This window comes from Coloeus monedula, assembly GCF_965178545.1.
Source record: "Coloeus monedula genome assembly, chromosome: 3".
In the NCBI taxonomy this organism is placed as follows: Eukaryota; Metazoa; Chordata; class Aves; order Passeriformes; family Corvidae; genus Coloeus; species Coloeus monedula.
In genome coordinates this window covers 88,040,040-88,055,371 of record NC_138783.1, presented here as the reverse complement: position 1 = coordinate 88,055,371, position 15,332 = coordinate 88,040,040, and the positions used below count along the sequence as shown (strand labels likewise).

Here is a 15,332-nt window from a genome sequence, read left to right as displayed (position 1 = left end):
CAGCAATGTCACAGTTCCTTGAGACTTTGATTTACAGCTAGAACACGCAAACAACTTAAGTTTTGCTTCTTGCTTTTAGGCAAAGTTGTTTATGTTACATTTTCCCCCCTCACACTCCTTAACTAAGACTGGGTACTTGAAACAGCCACGTCTATCTAGAATACTCCAGCATCAATCATCTTTCTACTTGTGACAGCTCCATCCATAAAGAACTGCTTGCTGGTCCTTCTTCACATGAAGCTGGCATTATCTTCTCTCTGTCAGCTCCATCATTCCCCCAAGTCTCTCCTCATGTATATGCAAGGTAAGAGGAAAAGAGTGTCCTCCACATTCATTTTTCACTTTCTTTTGTCATACTCTGATCTGTTCGTCTCACCCTATTCAGCTGGCACTTGCTTCTATCAGGTTTTTTTCTGTAGCAACTTCTCTGAAGTACATACTGCACTGTCTTACTACAGTCACCTTCAACTCAGCAGTGCTCAGGAGCAACAATGCACAACCTCAGCCCTAATCCCTCTCCACAGCTTCCTTCCTGCAGCTGTAATGAAAAATATATGCCCACATTTGGGAGATGGAAAGGATATTCCTAGCTACTTCCCTGCTTCCTGATTATTATTTTTAAACAGTGTCTTACTACGTTTAACTCGACACAACCTGGTAAAATCTAAGGTACTTATGGAGAGAGCCTAAACACCCTCCCCTCCTTTCTTCTCAACTACTGTTTCATTTTGAGCTCCCACCTTGATCTAAAGGCCCAGTGTCCAAAGCGGTCCTTCCTCTCCTGTGCTAAGTCACTACCTCTTGCAGACTGGCACTTACATTAGCTTAAGATCAGTGGGACAAGATCACACAAGTTCCTTTAACCTTTGTCTTGCTTTAAAACTGTTGTTTGGTTTATGTTTTGTGTTGCTTTTTTTTTAATCCAGGGTTTAAACAGTCATTGCACTCAGCAAAAGGAAGACTGCAAGACAACACTTTCCAACACATGATCCACAAATGCAGATTGCCAATAAATTCTGCTCAGGAGTCCATAAAAGATGAATAGCTAAGAAAAAACCCCAACAAACATCAAAGAAATACTTATTAGTGACCTTAAATGTATCACTCAGACTACATTAAGCAGCAGAATATTTGGCAAGAAAAGCACATGTCAGATATCTAAAGACTAAAAGAAACCTATGTTCTATTTGAGAAACAAATTCATCTTTTGAAAATAACAGATGCGTTGCTGGGATAAGTTTTAAGTAATAGACTGTATAAACAGAAGGAAACATTATCAGTACAAACTATTCCATTTTCTTGAAGGGCTTCAATCATATCGGTTCAAACTCTGTGAATTTAAAACTGCCTTTGTTTATTTAGGAATGCCAAGGAAGTCCATAGAGGAAAAAAAAAACAGTATCTTCTTCACAAATGAACCAAACCAGACCATGGCCCCAGCTGTCACAACTTTTAGGGCATGAATCAATTCCATCATACCAGTACATGACATCACTGACAAAGCTTATAAACACATATAACTTATTACCTGTGAAGGAATACAATCACAATCAGAGTTAAAAATAGGAATTTCTTAAGCATTTGAACTCTTTTAGTACCTCAAGACAGTACAGGCCACACTGACAAACTTACACATTCTTATCACTCTAAGGATATGGGATCGTACTCACACTGTTTTCTAAACACTTCTCTACATTCTGTGTAGACAAAGTCAATTGAACAAGAGTGGCTGTGCAACAACTGATTGGGGTTTTTAATTCCCTTAATATCAACATCATCATATTTTTAAAAAGAAGCTACTAGGAAATGACTGGAATTGAGCCCTTCCTTATTAGGATATATCTACATTTTTTCTTATACATGCATTATTAGGATGTATTTCCTCCCTCAAGTCTGGTCCAGGTACATGATGAGTTCCTCACTGCTAAGCTCCTATTCCATACCCTTTTTATTCTTACACTTTTTCTGCCTGTCAGATCTCGATCTCCTCCCTCCTCCAGTGCAGCAACTTGCCTGAAAAGCAAATTCTCCTGTCCATCTAAAGTAAATCTGTTTCACCTACTTCTGTAATACATTATATTTACCTGCTGCTTTTTAATGCTGCCACACAGCCATGCTTTCAAGCAGACTACGAGTCTGCACCTTGGAAATGCTTGAAAGCTGTTCTCAGCAATGCTACAGATTATGCTTAGGTGTTTCGCTTGGGGCTTTTTTTTCCTTGCTAAACCACAATGAAAGGACTTCATGCCAAAATCACAGACACTACAAGTTAGGGAAAGTCAGACAGGGACTTTATAAAGTTTGGAGAAGACGCCATCGACCCCGCAAAGGCTCCGGACACCTGTCAAAAGTTCGGGGAGGAGAAGCGGTGTCCCACCGCCACTTGGTGAGGGATCAAAATCCAAGCCATGCAAAAGCGTGCATTTCTGCCCTTTCTCACGCAGCTTCGCCCGTCTGTTTGGCTTGGCTTCGTCTCCTGCTGGAAGCCTGCCGCAGGGAAACCAGCTCAACGCGAGAAAACCTTGTATTTTATTTATTTATTTATTTCCCTTTCCCCTATTTAAAGGGCAGCTCCAGCTCCATCCCCATCCCCGCCGCTGCCAGGGAGGAGAAACCCCCGCGAAACGTCAGCGACACACATATACACACACGGACACAGACACACACCCGCACCTCGGCAGCCGCGCTGGCGGGGCGGGGGAGGCAGCGCCGCGACTCCCCGCACACCCAGGGCAGCGGGCGCCGGCGGGATGCGGGAGCCGGCGGGATGCGGGAGCCGGCGGGATGCGGGACAAGGGGCGGCGACCCCGGCCTCCCCAGCCGCCCCCCCACCTCGCCGTCGTCGCCGGGGAGCGGGCGCGGGCCGCGGCCGCCAACGGCCCCACCGCCATCGGAGGAAGAAGAGGAAGAGCGGGGGAAGGAGGACAAGAAAGGGAAGGGAAATCTGGGTCTCACCTTCCTTCTCGGCCCGGGCCGTGTGGAGGAGCAGCGCCAGCGCGAAGCGCAGCGCCGCGCCCCGCCAGGCGGCCGCCCAGCCGCCGGCGCGGGGGAAGGGGCAGCTGCCGGGGGAGCAGCGGGGGCAGCGGGGGGAGCAGCGGGGGCAGCCGGGCGCCGCCGTCATCGCGCTGCCGCCGCCGCCGCCGCCGCGGGTCCACGGAGCGTCCGCGTCTGTCTCCGGCCGGGCCCCGGCGCGCGCGCGGAGGAGCTCGGGGAGGGGCGGGGCGGACACCCCCGCGAGCGCGCGCTGCGGCTCCTGACGCGCGTGTCACGGGCCGCCACGCCCCCTGGCGAGGCCACGCCCCGGCCGCGCGGGGAGGTGCCATTTTCCGTGCGGGCGAGCTGTTCTTCGGCTCGCCCGCCTGCTCTGGGCGTAAGGCTGCCGACTAAGTCGCTTTGGTTTAATTTTTTTTTTTTTTCTGGTTTTTTTTTTCGCTTTTCAAAATGCGATTTTAGATCTTCTGTAAGCGCTGGCTACTCGAGGTGGGGTCACTCCGCCTCGTTAGCGCTCTTTTCTCCCCGTCTCTGGGAGGGCCGAGGACCGCTGTGGTTTCCCTGCCGAGGCTGCCGGGGCTTCTCCCTGCCGCGTCCAAGATGGCGGCGGGTGGGCAGTTCCCTCTGTGCGCGGCGCCCCGCGGCCTCGCTGGGGAGACGGGGACGTTTCTCTCCGGTGTTCCTGTCCTTTTCCCGTGTCTTATCTTCCCTGCTGGAGGCCTGGAGTGTTGTGCAGCAGGGGTGTCGATAGCCGCCACCCTGAGGGAATCCCCGCCACCCCAGCTGCTGGGCTGGGCCGGGCCGGTCCTGTCCTCTCGGCACAGCACCCTCGGCCGCAGTAGAACCGGAGGACAGGGAGGTTTTGCATGCCTGAGGCGCGGTGGAGCCCTGTGCTGGAGCCAGGGCGTGACACCACGCGTCTGCCACTGTTGAGGGAAGACGTGTACCTGTCACTGTCTGTTCAGGTCACATGCGTGGCCATGAGGCCTTTGGGAACACATGAAGTGAATTTGCAGTGGGGGAGAAGGCACCTTATATATATGAGGTTAGTGTCTGTCAAGCGGAGGTTACACTGGGAAATGGGTCCGTGGAACCAGTGCTGACAGAAGCTGTTACACCAGGTGTGCCATGTGGCGACGCTCCCAGTAAGGGATGGGAACTGGATATTGTCTGTCCAAGACTAATAGTCCCAAAGTCATCTTGGATAAAGCGTGGGAAGGAAAAGTGTGTAGTAAAGTCTGTTCACTGAAGAACTGCCTTAGCTTTTTAGAATAAAAAACCTGTATGCACCCACGTGCCATTCTTAACTGCTCATTTCACCACCTGATTAACACGTCACGCTGGGTTTGAAGCGGTTGAACAGATCATTGAGTTTCATCTGTCACAACAGCATAACAGATCTTGGTGGTGTAATAGATCCAGAGCCTCTAAGTGACTGACTAACAGCCTAACTAAAAACAGTAACGTTTGTTATGGCTCTTACACAGTCGTTCTTTATTGTTAGAACTGCCCAAAGACACCTTGAAAGTCTGGATATGGTTGTTTTGTTGAACTATGGCCACAGCATCAACGAGGTTTATTTTCAAGGGAGAAATGGAAAGTTAGGAGTACTGGGTCGAAACCTTTCTCAGCAATAGTGGCTATTTCCAGAAGATGTGAGGAGGAACCAAAGGATTCTGTGTAATTACTAATTTTTCAAAGTTGCATAATCTTTTGACTACCGCACTGAAAATGGGTATATACAAATCAATGATTTATGAGCTTGAGTCTCTGTTCATCGTTTTCAGAACCACCCAAACCACAGTAAATATAAAGCTTGATCACTGCTGTGCACAGAAGCCCACATATTGACTTCTGTGGGGGTTAGGTATGTACATCAAAGAGCACGATCAAACCTAAGCACTCAGACAAACAGCAGTTGGTGGTGCTTTCTTGTTACAGTGGACCCTGTATGGTCTTGATTTTTACCTTCTAACTGGGCTTCTGCTGTACGCTCATTACTCTTCTGGAAAAAGAAGTCAGCTATTTTCTATTTCTCGTATTTCAAATTCAGTATTGCACAACCAAGCAGCCAGACTTTCTCGTAATTCATGCTGTAGAGCATCCTACCCATTAAAATGAATGGGAACTCTAATGAAACTAAGATGTAAGCATGGCAAAATCTGCCTTGGAGTAAAAATGGAAATGCCAACTGTGCTATTAAAAAAAAAAAAAAGGTCATGATATAAATGAGAGAAGAACTATGAGTCCTACTGTTATGGTATCTATGAATCTTTAACCTTACAGCATTAAAATATGGACAGTTTTTCTTTGTGCTAAATACAGAATGTCTTTTGAAAAAGATATTATGAGTAGAAAACAAACAGCTCACAGTACGTATTCTCCCTTTCATCTTTGTCCAGGACTCCCACTGTTTTCTGTGCAGAAAAAACCAATACAATATGGTCCAATGTCTGTAAATGATAAAGCAAGAAAGCATTCCATTAATTTATTTCTGCTTTAATCTGGGTTATATTACTTCATACATATTTGAGACTCTTCAAGTTGCTTTGTTTATACATGCAGTGCGTATAAATATTAACATTTGGATACTGCAGTATTGCTTGAATGTGTTGAACAGTTTTTAAAAAACAATTTCTATACTGGAAAAAAAAGCTTCTTATAATAAACCATGACAAGACATAGAATATAGTTCTTATGGAAATGTATTTGTGTCCATAAACAGAAATTATGTAAATATTTAGACACTAAAATTCAACAGCTGACTCATCAGATGAAGAAATGCCCTGTTCTACAGTAGAACACATCAGAAAGACTTTCTGATTCCTGCAGCCATTGTCAGCTTTGCTAGCATGACTGCTAGCACAGAGTAAATGTAATAGTGGAAGAGTATGGTGGTCGGTCCACCCTCAGTGAAAAGGTGTGTACCTAAAGCCTGCTACGTTTACTGAGCTGTGGTGGTTTAAAATATTCCTCCTAAGCACACCAAAGTGCTGGCATTCAATTATCATGTAAGATACCTTTGTTGATAGTTTATAGTCTTTTTTTTTTTTCTGGGCAAGGAACCAGAACTGCTAAAATATAGATGTGTGTTTTCTGCCACCTTGATATGGAGACAGAAATTTTGGGGAGAGTGACAGTCTGGTTAGTTAGAAGCTGTAGCATCTTCAAGTGCTTCAATTGGCTAGAGATTATCTGACAGACTCCAAAAGCAATAATCCATTGGTTGAACCACCTTGTCTCTCCTGCAGGGAGTTACCTCTTCTGTGGGACATGGATCAAATCCAGGTGATGTTACACTCTCATAAAACAAATGAGAAATTTTTGTGGAGTCCATGTCTCAGGATCTGAGAGCACATGAACTCTCTTAAATCAGCATTGAGATTTCTGTCCTGAATGTGCCTCAAGTTACTTTCTTTTTGCTTTTGCCAAATGTTGTACTTTGTGAATTGGTAGAAGATAAACCAAGCAAAGGAAGAAATGGAGATAGAGGAGGCTGTTGTGTAATCCAATCAACTTTTCTGCTAGTACAGACTCCTCCTAGTAGCTTGTTTATTAGTATGTTTCAAATTATGTTTTAAATTACTTTAAAAATTCCTCTGAAAAGTTTGCAAAGGCTCTACTCTTCACTGCCAACAAGATTTTCTGATATTCAGTCTTTCCCTGCCCTCTTTTCATTTATTCCTACTTGTTCCCATATGTATAAGCCCAAGTATTTCCTTTCCATCCTTAAGGTTTGCATTACTTAAGCATTTGCTGGCTGGAGACATGCCTCCATCTACCTCTGCTTTAACAAAACTGGATGTATTAAGCTCTTTTAACCTTTCTCTATAAAACCACTCTTCCAGATAATGCTTATTGCCGTTCCTTAGATTGCTTCATTTGCCTCAATGTTATGATGGATGACAGAGAAACAATGCACATACTGCTACTGAGTCAGCTAGGGAAAAATTGTCCTTTTGGAAATGTTTCAATAAGCTTGAGCTGCCAAAACGACTTTGCATCATTTCAGTGCTCTGCATCACTTGGTTATGTTTTTGAGCACCCTAAAGCAGGGTTTACTAGCCCATGGATGTGTGGTGTGTCTTTTACTTGCCAATACTGGACCTGTGTGCTGAAGGCAGCCCTGCATTAAGGACCAGTGGCTCAGGACTCCTCCACTGCTTCATTTTCCATGCTAGCTTCAAGTCATTGGAGGGCTTTATTTCCAATGGTGGTGGTGGTGTGAAACTTGTGCATGAAGAAAACAGAGGAGATATGATATATTGGGATTTTAATATTCAGGATTGTCTACAAGAATTATTTTCAGTGAACCCTTCTTTTTACTCAATGATTTTATTTTCTACATAAACAGTGGTAAATGGGGGGAGGTTATTATTTGTTCTGCTTCAATTTTCTGTTTGCTTAATCACTCATATGATCATGCACCTAAATTAAAATCCAAGGTATGTCATATGATTTTTGTTAACCCCATGAGAAAAAAATTCCCTAGTTTCTTTAAAAATTTTACATTTTAGGAGTTAAATGTAATGATCCAGAAGTTAATTTCTTGGAGAAGGGGATGATAGCCTTCTGATAGGGCTCATAATCTAATACACACTTGCCCAATGAGAGCCCACTTTCAGCTTTGCCTTGATAAAAGCCATTACAGTCTGTGTGATTTTGGTTTGCCACATCTCTCTGATAAAAGAAATGATGCAATATTTTGCTGGTAATAGTGCTAGCTGTAGTATCATTGTGGTGAACTGGGATGTGAACTGTTGCTGTGGATACACACCTGGAAATGAAATAAGCATTTATTTGACCACCAGTTCAGGTTTCCATACTGTTACATCAGTGTCTTTCAAATGCCATGTCATTGTCCCTCTCTCCTGTTGTGATCCTGGCATGAGGCACAGTGGGCCAGGCAGATATGGGATGACCTAATTAGTTATGTCTGGCATATAGGTTTGATATATAAAAAGGTGGGGGCGTGGAGGAGGCTGGCTAGAAAGGGGTGTTGTGTGGCTGTAGTACAGTGACTGTTACTTGACCTAATGCATTTGCAGTATCCTCCTGCCCTATCCCATGCAGTGCTGTGCACTGGGTCATAGTGAATATGGGAGATAGAACACAAAGGGCTCTATTCCACCTGAAAATCTGGAGTAGCAGAAGACTTCAAAACTGGGTTAGCTTTGTTTGTAAGAGTACTGTCAGTGAAGGGAACTACTCCTGTTTGACTGTGTGTTTGTTAGATGCCTTGCTAGTATGCTCCAGACTTTCCAGATTCATTCCCCAGGGGTGCGGCAATACAGTCCCATTTGCTGTCAGCACAGTATTATTGCCTCTCCCAATGTTTGGCAGCCACAATGTCAGGTGTAGTGGATAGGTATTTTGGTGTGACTGCAAGGTCTGTGATATTTACTCCACCCATACTCCACACTGATTCACCAGAGCTGGAACTTTCTAACGCAGTCCTCCTCTCTATCATAGTCTGGTAGAAATCCAAGACTGCTGACATGGTATCATAGTATGGTACCCACAGAATCATGCTAGATAGCTAATTTTATGGTAAATCCTGCATATTGAATTTTCTGCCACAAGAGCAGGCATCTCATGCTAAAACATCCATGACTGTAGAAGTAATCTACTGATGCAGTAGAAAAACAGAGAAAGGAGAAAGAAATAGAAAAGAAATGGGCCTGAACAGAATGTGCATGAACCAAATATCTTGTTCAGGCCAAAGATACACAGGACTGCATCCTTAAGTTCCTAAAGCTTTTCTGAGTGTTGAAACTTCACTGGAAACCTGTTTTTTCAGTTAAATTGGATTCTGCCAAAATAGCGATACACTCAGCTGTTTGCTATCTTTTCTGATAAGCACATCCAACAGCATTGCAATGATGTGCCAGTTCCAAAGGGTTTCTGTGCTTGGGTGAAAAGATGCTAGATAATACTCAGACTGAAGTGCAACTCATTTTCATGGAAAGTTTGAAATCACCGACACACTTGATCATTTATCCAGTTGCCTCCATGCAGATTCAGAAGCTCGGCCACAGACACCTCCATCTGAGATTCCTGGCCAGTGTTTATCAGTTCCAGATTACCTGCCAATGCTCATGGAACCTGTATCATAGGAGGGCATTTTTTATGAGGTACTGTTGATTTCAATTTACAGGTTGAACAAATCAATAGATGAAGTGTGCAAAGAGGGCACACATCAAATGCTGTCGATTCTGGTTGCTGCCTGGGCCCCTCATCCTCAAAGGAGACTGAAGTCAGAGACACTTGCACATGAAGATTAACTTGCAGGATGAGACAGGATGAAATTCTAATTTGATTAAATGCCTTAAAAATTGAAAATGGTTCAATCTGATTTTTACTGCTTTCTGTGCATGTGGTGCATCTTCTGCTCTGTGTTTTTAAAGTCTCACTTCTGGAAGAGCGTGAGTTTGATGATTACCTCATTCTCACTGCCCTCTAGACAACACTAAATATTTTCTCCATCTTAACTGAGTCATATGCTCTATGATAGGAAGTATAAATAAGGGGATGTGTGGACTTTCCTGTCCTTTCAGGTAGCCTAGGTTATCATTAGTACTGGCATTCTATGTACAGGCTCTGAGATATGCACTTCCCTTTTGCTCTGCTGTTGTCTCTTTCATTTCTGTTTCTGGGTTGGATTGTATAAATGATGGCTCTTCACTCTTGTTTGATTTCCTCTCTGCTGCTGTGGGTAAGCCTCTCTTTCACTTCTGCATGTTATAATAAAAAAAAAAAAAAGAGACCAAAGGCTAGGGTAGACTCTCACGATATGGTCTTGTAGGTTTGGAAAGATCTTCCCTGAAATTTTGTTGATGTGAACTGATTGACATCACTTTAACATGTCTCCAAGTGCTTATTATCTTATCTCTCACACTGGGAAATAAAGGCTTCCAAGAAGCACTACAGAGATATTTATGGGTGAGGGTTAGCCCCAGTACAGCCCCAGTATGAACATTCAAGGCTCTATTCCCTCAGCTTCCGTGTTTGTTTGTGATCTCTTCACCTTTTAAAGTGTGCTGTGTATAGCCTTTTTGTGCTATAAGGCTCCAAGGAAAACAGTGAGGTCTGAGGAGATGAGGTGTAGAGCTCATGAGTGTTGTGTCCTCCATTTTGCCCTTCAGAGGAGACACCAGGCAGGGCAGGAAAAAAAGGGGCAGAAAAAGAGAGAAGAGGCACCAACTGAGCAGGACAGGACTAACACAGGTCCTGCAAGACACTTCAGTAACAGCATGGGGCTGAGCAAATGGGCTATAGCCAGTACTGCAGGAATTTGCTGCAGTTCCAAGTGCCAGCTCATCTTAACTGGGCTAGCATGTTTTACTCTCCTGCAAAATTCTGTCTAGTGTCTATCAAATCCCAGTCTGCATAAGCTGAAATATGGCTGAGTATGAGACATCCCAGTCTTTACACAGCAGAGTACAAAAAGATTCGAAAGATGAAGTGCTGCCTTGGATGAGGAGCTGTGGTTGGTTGGAGGGCCAAGGAAGCCTGGGTTGAGTCTCCTGCATAACTAGTTAATTTTTTTGGAAGAAATTTGTTTTTAATAAGAACCTGCTGCTCTCCTTCCAGGTGCTACGTTCCCATCGAGCAACACAAGAGCTGTCAGCTTTGCCTGTCTAAACTGAGGCATAGACGTCTGGGCACGCATCAGGGTGGAGGTGGAATTTAATCTAACAGAGAGAACTGAGAACCCAGAGAAAACAGAGCATTTTGGAACTGATGTTCTCTCTGGAATATTGAAAGACCTTATACATACCTCAGGGATTGTATCTGTATGGATGGATGTGGAGACCTGCTTGCCTGCTCTTATACTTTGAGCTACCAGGCTGCAGGCCAGCTCTGATATGAAAACTGAAACCGTGGCGATGTGACACTGTGTGTGCATTCACCATAACTGTGCTCTCTGCAGGACTTACCAACGGCGCTGAGCTCTTGGTTAGTGCAGCTACCTGATACCCAGACCAGTCTGGCTAACATCCAGCTGGCTCAGACCATAAGCAACTGCATGCACCACCCTGCATGGGCACTTTTGCTCAGTTGCAGTAGTCAGTTCCCACAATGGCAATGCAGCAGTTGTACACAGACACAGAGTGAATTGCTAGTCACTGCAGTGGAAGCAAACTCTTCCTTGTGACAACAACACTCTTGGTATATCATTTCATATTTCATAGTACATAATCCTGGATTGTTCAGGTAAGATGTAAAAATGGCAATATATTGAAACCAAAGAAAAAAAATTAAAACCAGAGCAACTCTAAACTGACATTTTAAAAATTTCTTTGAAATGAAATTAAGCTTTTCAAAGACAAATGGGTTTCTTGTGGCTCCAAAAGAATCAGTCAGCAATAAAATCCAGACTTACTTGTGTGTAAATGATTTAGGTGGCAGGTGGGGAGGAGATGGTCATAGAGGGCTGAGCTGAAGAAAGTACATTTGCAAGTTCTTGAAAAACCCACGTAGGAGAGAGTTCCGCAGAAAAACGGAATAGTATGACTCAATCCAGATAAGGTTTTCCACAGGGAATAAAAGACAAAACCTTTGATCTAGGTTGCTGTGATAGAAAATTGAGTAATAAATAATGGTTCTGTTAATGTCTTAATCATAGCTTATACGTGATGTTCTCTTGCCAATATTCCTTTGCTTCTCATTGTATTTTGACACAACGCAATTGCAGGAGTGTATCAAGTAAACTCAATAGCTCTTCCAGAGGAGGCCTGTCTCCTTGTAGCCCACCAAAGCTGGACGTATCAGAAGAAAGGGACTAGATGAAAAGCAGCCAAGGGGACTTCCTGGCTGGGGATTGTGTAGCCAGCCATCAGCCTACTTTCATGGAAATGCTAGTAAGGGAAGCATCCCCAGGGAACCATTTGGGCAAACGATGACAGATGGATCTGGGGAGTCAAACTTCTTGCTTGAGCAACATCTGCTGGTGTTGGAAGTATCCAGAAAGCCACACCACACTTAAAAATGAAACAAATCTTCAAGAAGAAGAGCAAACCAAGATAAATTAGCTGCAATAACCTGCACTTTAACCATCATCCTGAATGAAAAAGTTGCATAGCAGAAGTCAGGCCAAGTAGAAAGCAGAGATCATTCAGTATCATAATCAAGCCTAAGCCAAATAAGGGCTGGCCATATCCCAGACTTCCAGGTATTAAACTCTCAATCCTGCTCAAAACATGGTTATTTACATGCTAGTTATTTACATTCTAGTTTACCTGCACATTGCTCCTAAAGTATGGGGAAAGCAAAACACTTAAAAATTTTGGTAAGTGAAGCTTTTGGTAGTGAAGCTTTGTTAGATTTTTGTGTTGTTTGTGAGTCTTGTATCTTTTTAAAGCCAGAAGACTGAGATACAGAATGGTTAGACTGATCAAAAAGCAGGAAGAGAGGGCACCAAGGCTTTGAATAGAAAACATATAAATTCATAAGAAAAGGTATGAGGAAGCATATTTTTGAAACTATTATCCCTAATAAAAAACCAACAAAACCTAGTGCTACAGTGATATTCTGTGAAATTCTCACACCTGTTACTACATTTCACCTAGCATACTGATCTAATGACTGAGCAGGCTGTAGACTTTTGCTCAAAGATCGTAAAGACACAGTACCCTGCTCCAAGATGAAAAATCTCTGGGTCTGCACATAGCAGATTAAGGCTGGTTCCATTAGTGTCAGAAACACCTCTGTACTGTTTTATTCACTTTTACAGATACAATTGTCAATAATTACTTGGCCTTCTGTTTAAACAGGGAGACACCTGGTCATTGCTGAATGAGTTGGTACCTTAGTGGCTTAATGTATAGGAAGCTGTGTAAGTTTCTGGAGGACAAGTGAAAACTGAGTTATTTATAGTTTAACCTTTCATTTCTTTTCATGCTTCATATCTTTGAAACCAATGTCATTTTTAGCTGTCAAAATACAGAGGCACCAGTTTCATTTTTGCAAACCTACGTATTTAAAGAAGGATGTTTAAACAGTGCTGGCAACTTTGTATTTCTAAATGTTAGTGTTCTGGTTTTCATCTAAATAAAGGAAGCAGGATTTGCAGTTGAAATATAAGTTTGTAAGCACAAAAAATACAGTTGGGGAAAATATGTGGGGAAAAAAAGCGCCAATTAAAAATATCTGTGTTAAAATTGGACTGTAATGACTGCTGCAATATTGTTACCGATGCAGTTGCTGTAAAAAGCAGAGTGCCAGGGCCAAGTACAGAAGCAAGAGGAATTAACTTTTAGCTACTCCAGCAGGGCAGAGCCCTGTGAATCACACTAGGAAGCCCAGATCAAATCCTCTTGTGTAAACATCGTTCGGGGCTGGCTCTAATCCTCCATGCACCCTAGGAGGACTGCTGATGTGGCATTCTCCAAACACACATTTGCTTTGCGTAATTGTGGGCAGTTGCTCTTGTGTGCAGGAGGCCTAAGTGTGAGCCTTCGTATCGTCTGCTCAGGGGGAGCAAAAATAGATGGGGGAAGGCAAATTCTGTACGTGGCTGTAGGCTCCCAGGGCCACCCCATACACCCTCTTGTCACTGCCCTCCTCAGACATAGGATATCCTCCCCCCAGCACACCACCATCTCATGCCTGAGTCCAAGCCCTTGAAGAGCCAGGTGGCCTGTCCCAGTCCTAGGTCCTCCTGGCTCTCCAGTCGTGTCACTGGTGTCCCCCTGCTTTTCGCTGCAGTTGTCCGCTTCAGTGAAGAATGCTGAAGACCCATCTCCTGTTTAGCATCAATGTTTAACTTGCTGAATCAGGACTCCATGTAATGATTCAGACCTGGTTTCTGGTGACTAATGCTGGGCACTCCCTTCCTCCTAGGCAGCAGTAGCTCCTCAGTGCTCCCAAACTCTGTTCAACCAGGCAGCTACAGGACTAGAGGCCAGATGTTCTGCTTACTCCCGCTAAACAAGTGGTGGCTGTTTTTTATGTATACAGCAGTGTCAATTTTTAGTCTGAACTTAATTTTTTTCTTTTCAATCTGTGTGGTTATATGATCAAAAAGTATAATCCCTGCAGACACAGGTCCTATAGTTTACAGAACTGATTTTCTTGAAGAAAGTCTGGGTGGGGTACTGTGAAACTGTTGGTGTTCTTCTCACTCAGCTGGGATCAAATGTGAAATAAAGCAAATACCTTACCATGAAGACCTTATTATAGGCATGGTTTTATCTATGTAAATCTTTCTTCTTCCAGGTTATTTTATCATTCACACATAGAACTTTAAGACTTAGAGGAGCACTGAGTAAAAGCTCTGGCACATCTTCCATTTTCTTCTCCTCACCCATCAAACACAAAAAGTGTGATATAATACAGCAATTTCCCACAGAGACGACCATACAGCATCACAGCCAGGTACTCTCTGCAACATTTCCCTATTTCATTCAGCAAGAATTTGAAAGCATTATCAGTTTGATCACTGTTGTGATTTCTGTGGTTGAAGGAAGCTCACCAGTCCTCACAGGCTCCAGTATGGGAATGCCTGTTCATGCCAGGGGGATATCCTGAATTCCTGATACTAGATTATCGGTGAGACAAAAATGTTTGTTCTATCAGCCAGGCCCATCCATCCTGTGCAATTTGTCTCTTCAAGGTTTCAGTGCAGAAACCAATGACATCCCCTGAGAGTTAAGCCTTCTTAATTAATCATCTGAAACAGCTTCAGAGACCTTTTGGCTTGGTCTGGATCTCCCTCCTATGGGTTTTCCTGAATGTGTTCAGTTTTCGTCTCTTAAATTAGGTAATTTCTCATCCTCTGAAATATCTCTGGTATAAGCATGAATATGAAAGGTACTCTGCAGATCTTACAGTGGTCTGTGCTCTGTCTTAATTTGTCAATGTCAGTGTAACTGGATGATGCAGACTCCCAGTCAAAACCAATAATACATTCAGCTCTTGACTGCAGGAAAGTTTGCTGCTATTTTGAATTACATTTCTTATAGCTATTGCAAAGCTTTCTCTGAGTTGTCTGTGAAGCAGCTGAGTAGATTTTTTTAATAGTTCCAGCATGGGAAGTTCAAGATGATGTAGATGTGGTCAGGCCATTTTCCACCACCCAATACCTCACAGATATCCACTATGACAAGAAAAAAAAAAAACAAAACCAAAGGCACATTGTGGTATATCAGCTGATACTACACCCAGTTGCATGCTCAAATCCTTTCAAATTTAAGGTAAATGACTTGTATTAGAGCAATGACTTCTATTGTTTGTCATCTGTGAATATTTCCTTAATACCTATTCAAAGTGGGATGTTTCACAATTCTTTGCCATGACATGCTGTGAAATATTTGGCTGTTGTCTTTAGAATCTGGTAA

General features: G+C 43.4%; 1 protein-coding gene across 1 annotated transcript in view; it reads right to left on the bottom strand.

Moving 5' to 3' along the window:
• Positions 1 to 3,177, bottom strand: part of TMEM131 (transmembrane protein 131) — a 94,539-nt gene extending 91,362 nt beyond the window's left edge. The window contains exon 1 of the mRNA XM_082278246.1: positions 2,956 to 3,177. Coding sequence (XP_082134372.1) covers positions 2,956 to 3,121 — 166 coding nt within the window. The 5' untranslated portion in view covers positions 3,122 to 3,177. The remainder of the gene's footprint in view (positions 1 to 2,955) is intronic.
• Positions 3,178 to 15,332: the final 12,155 nt, after the last annotated feature.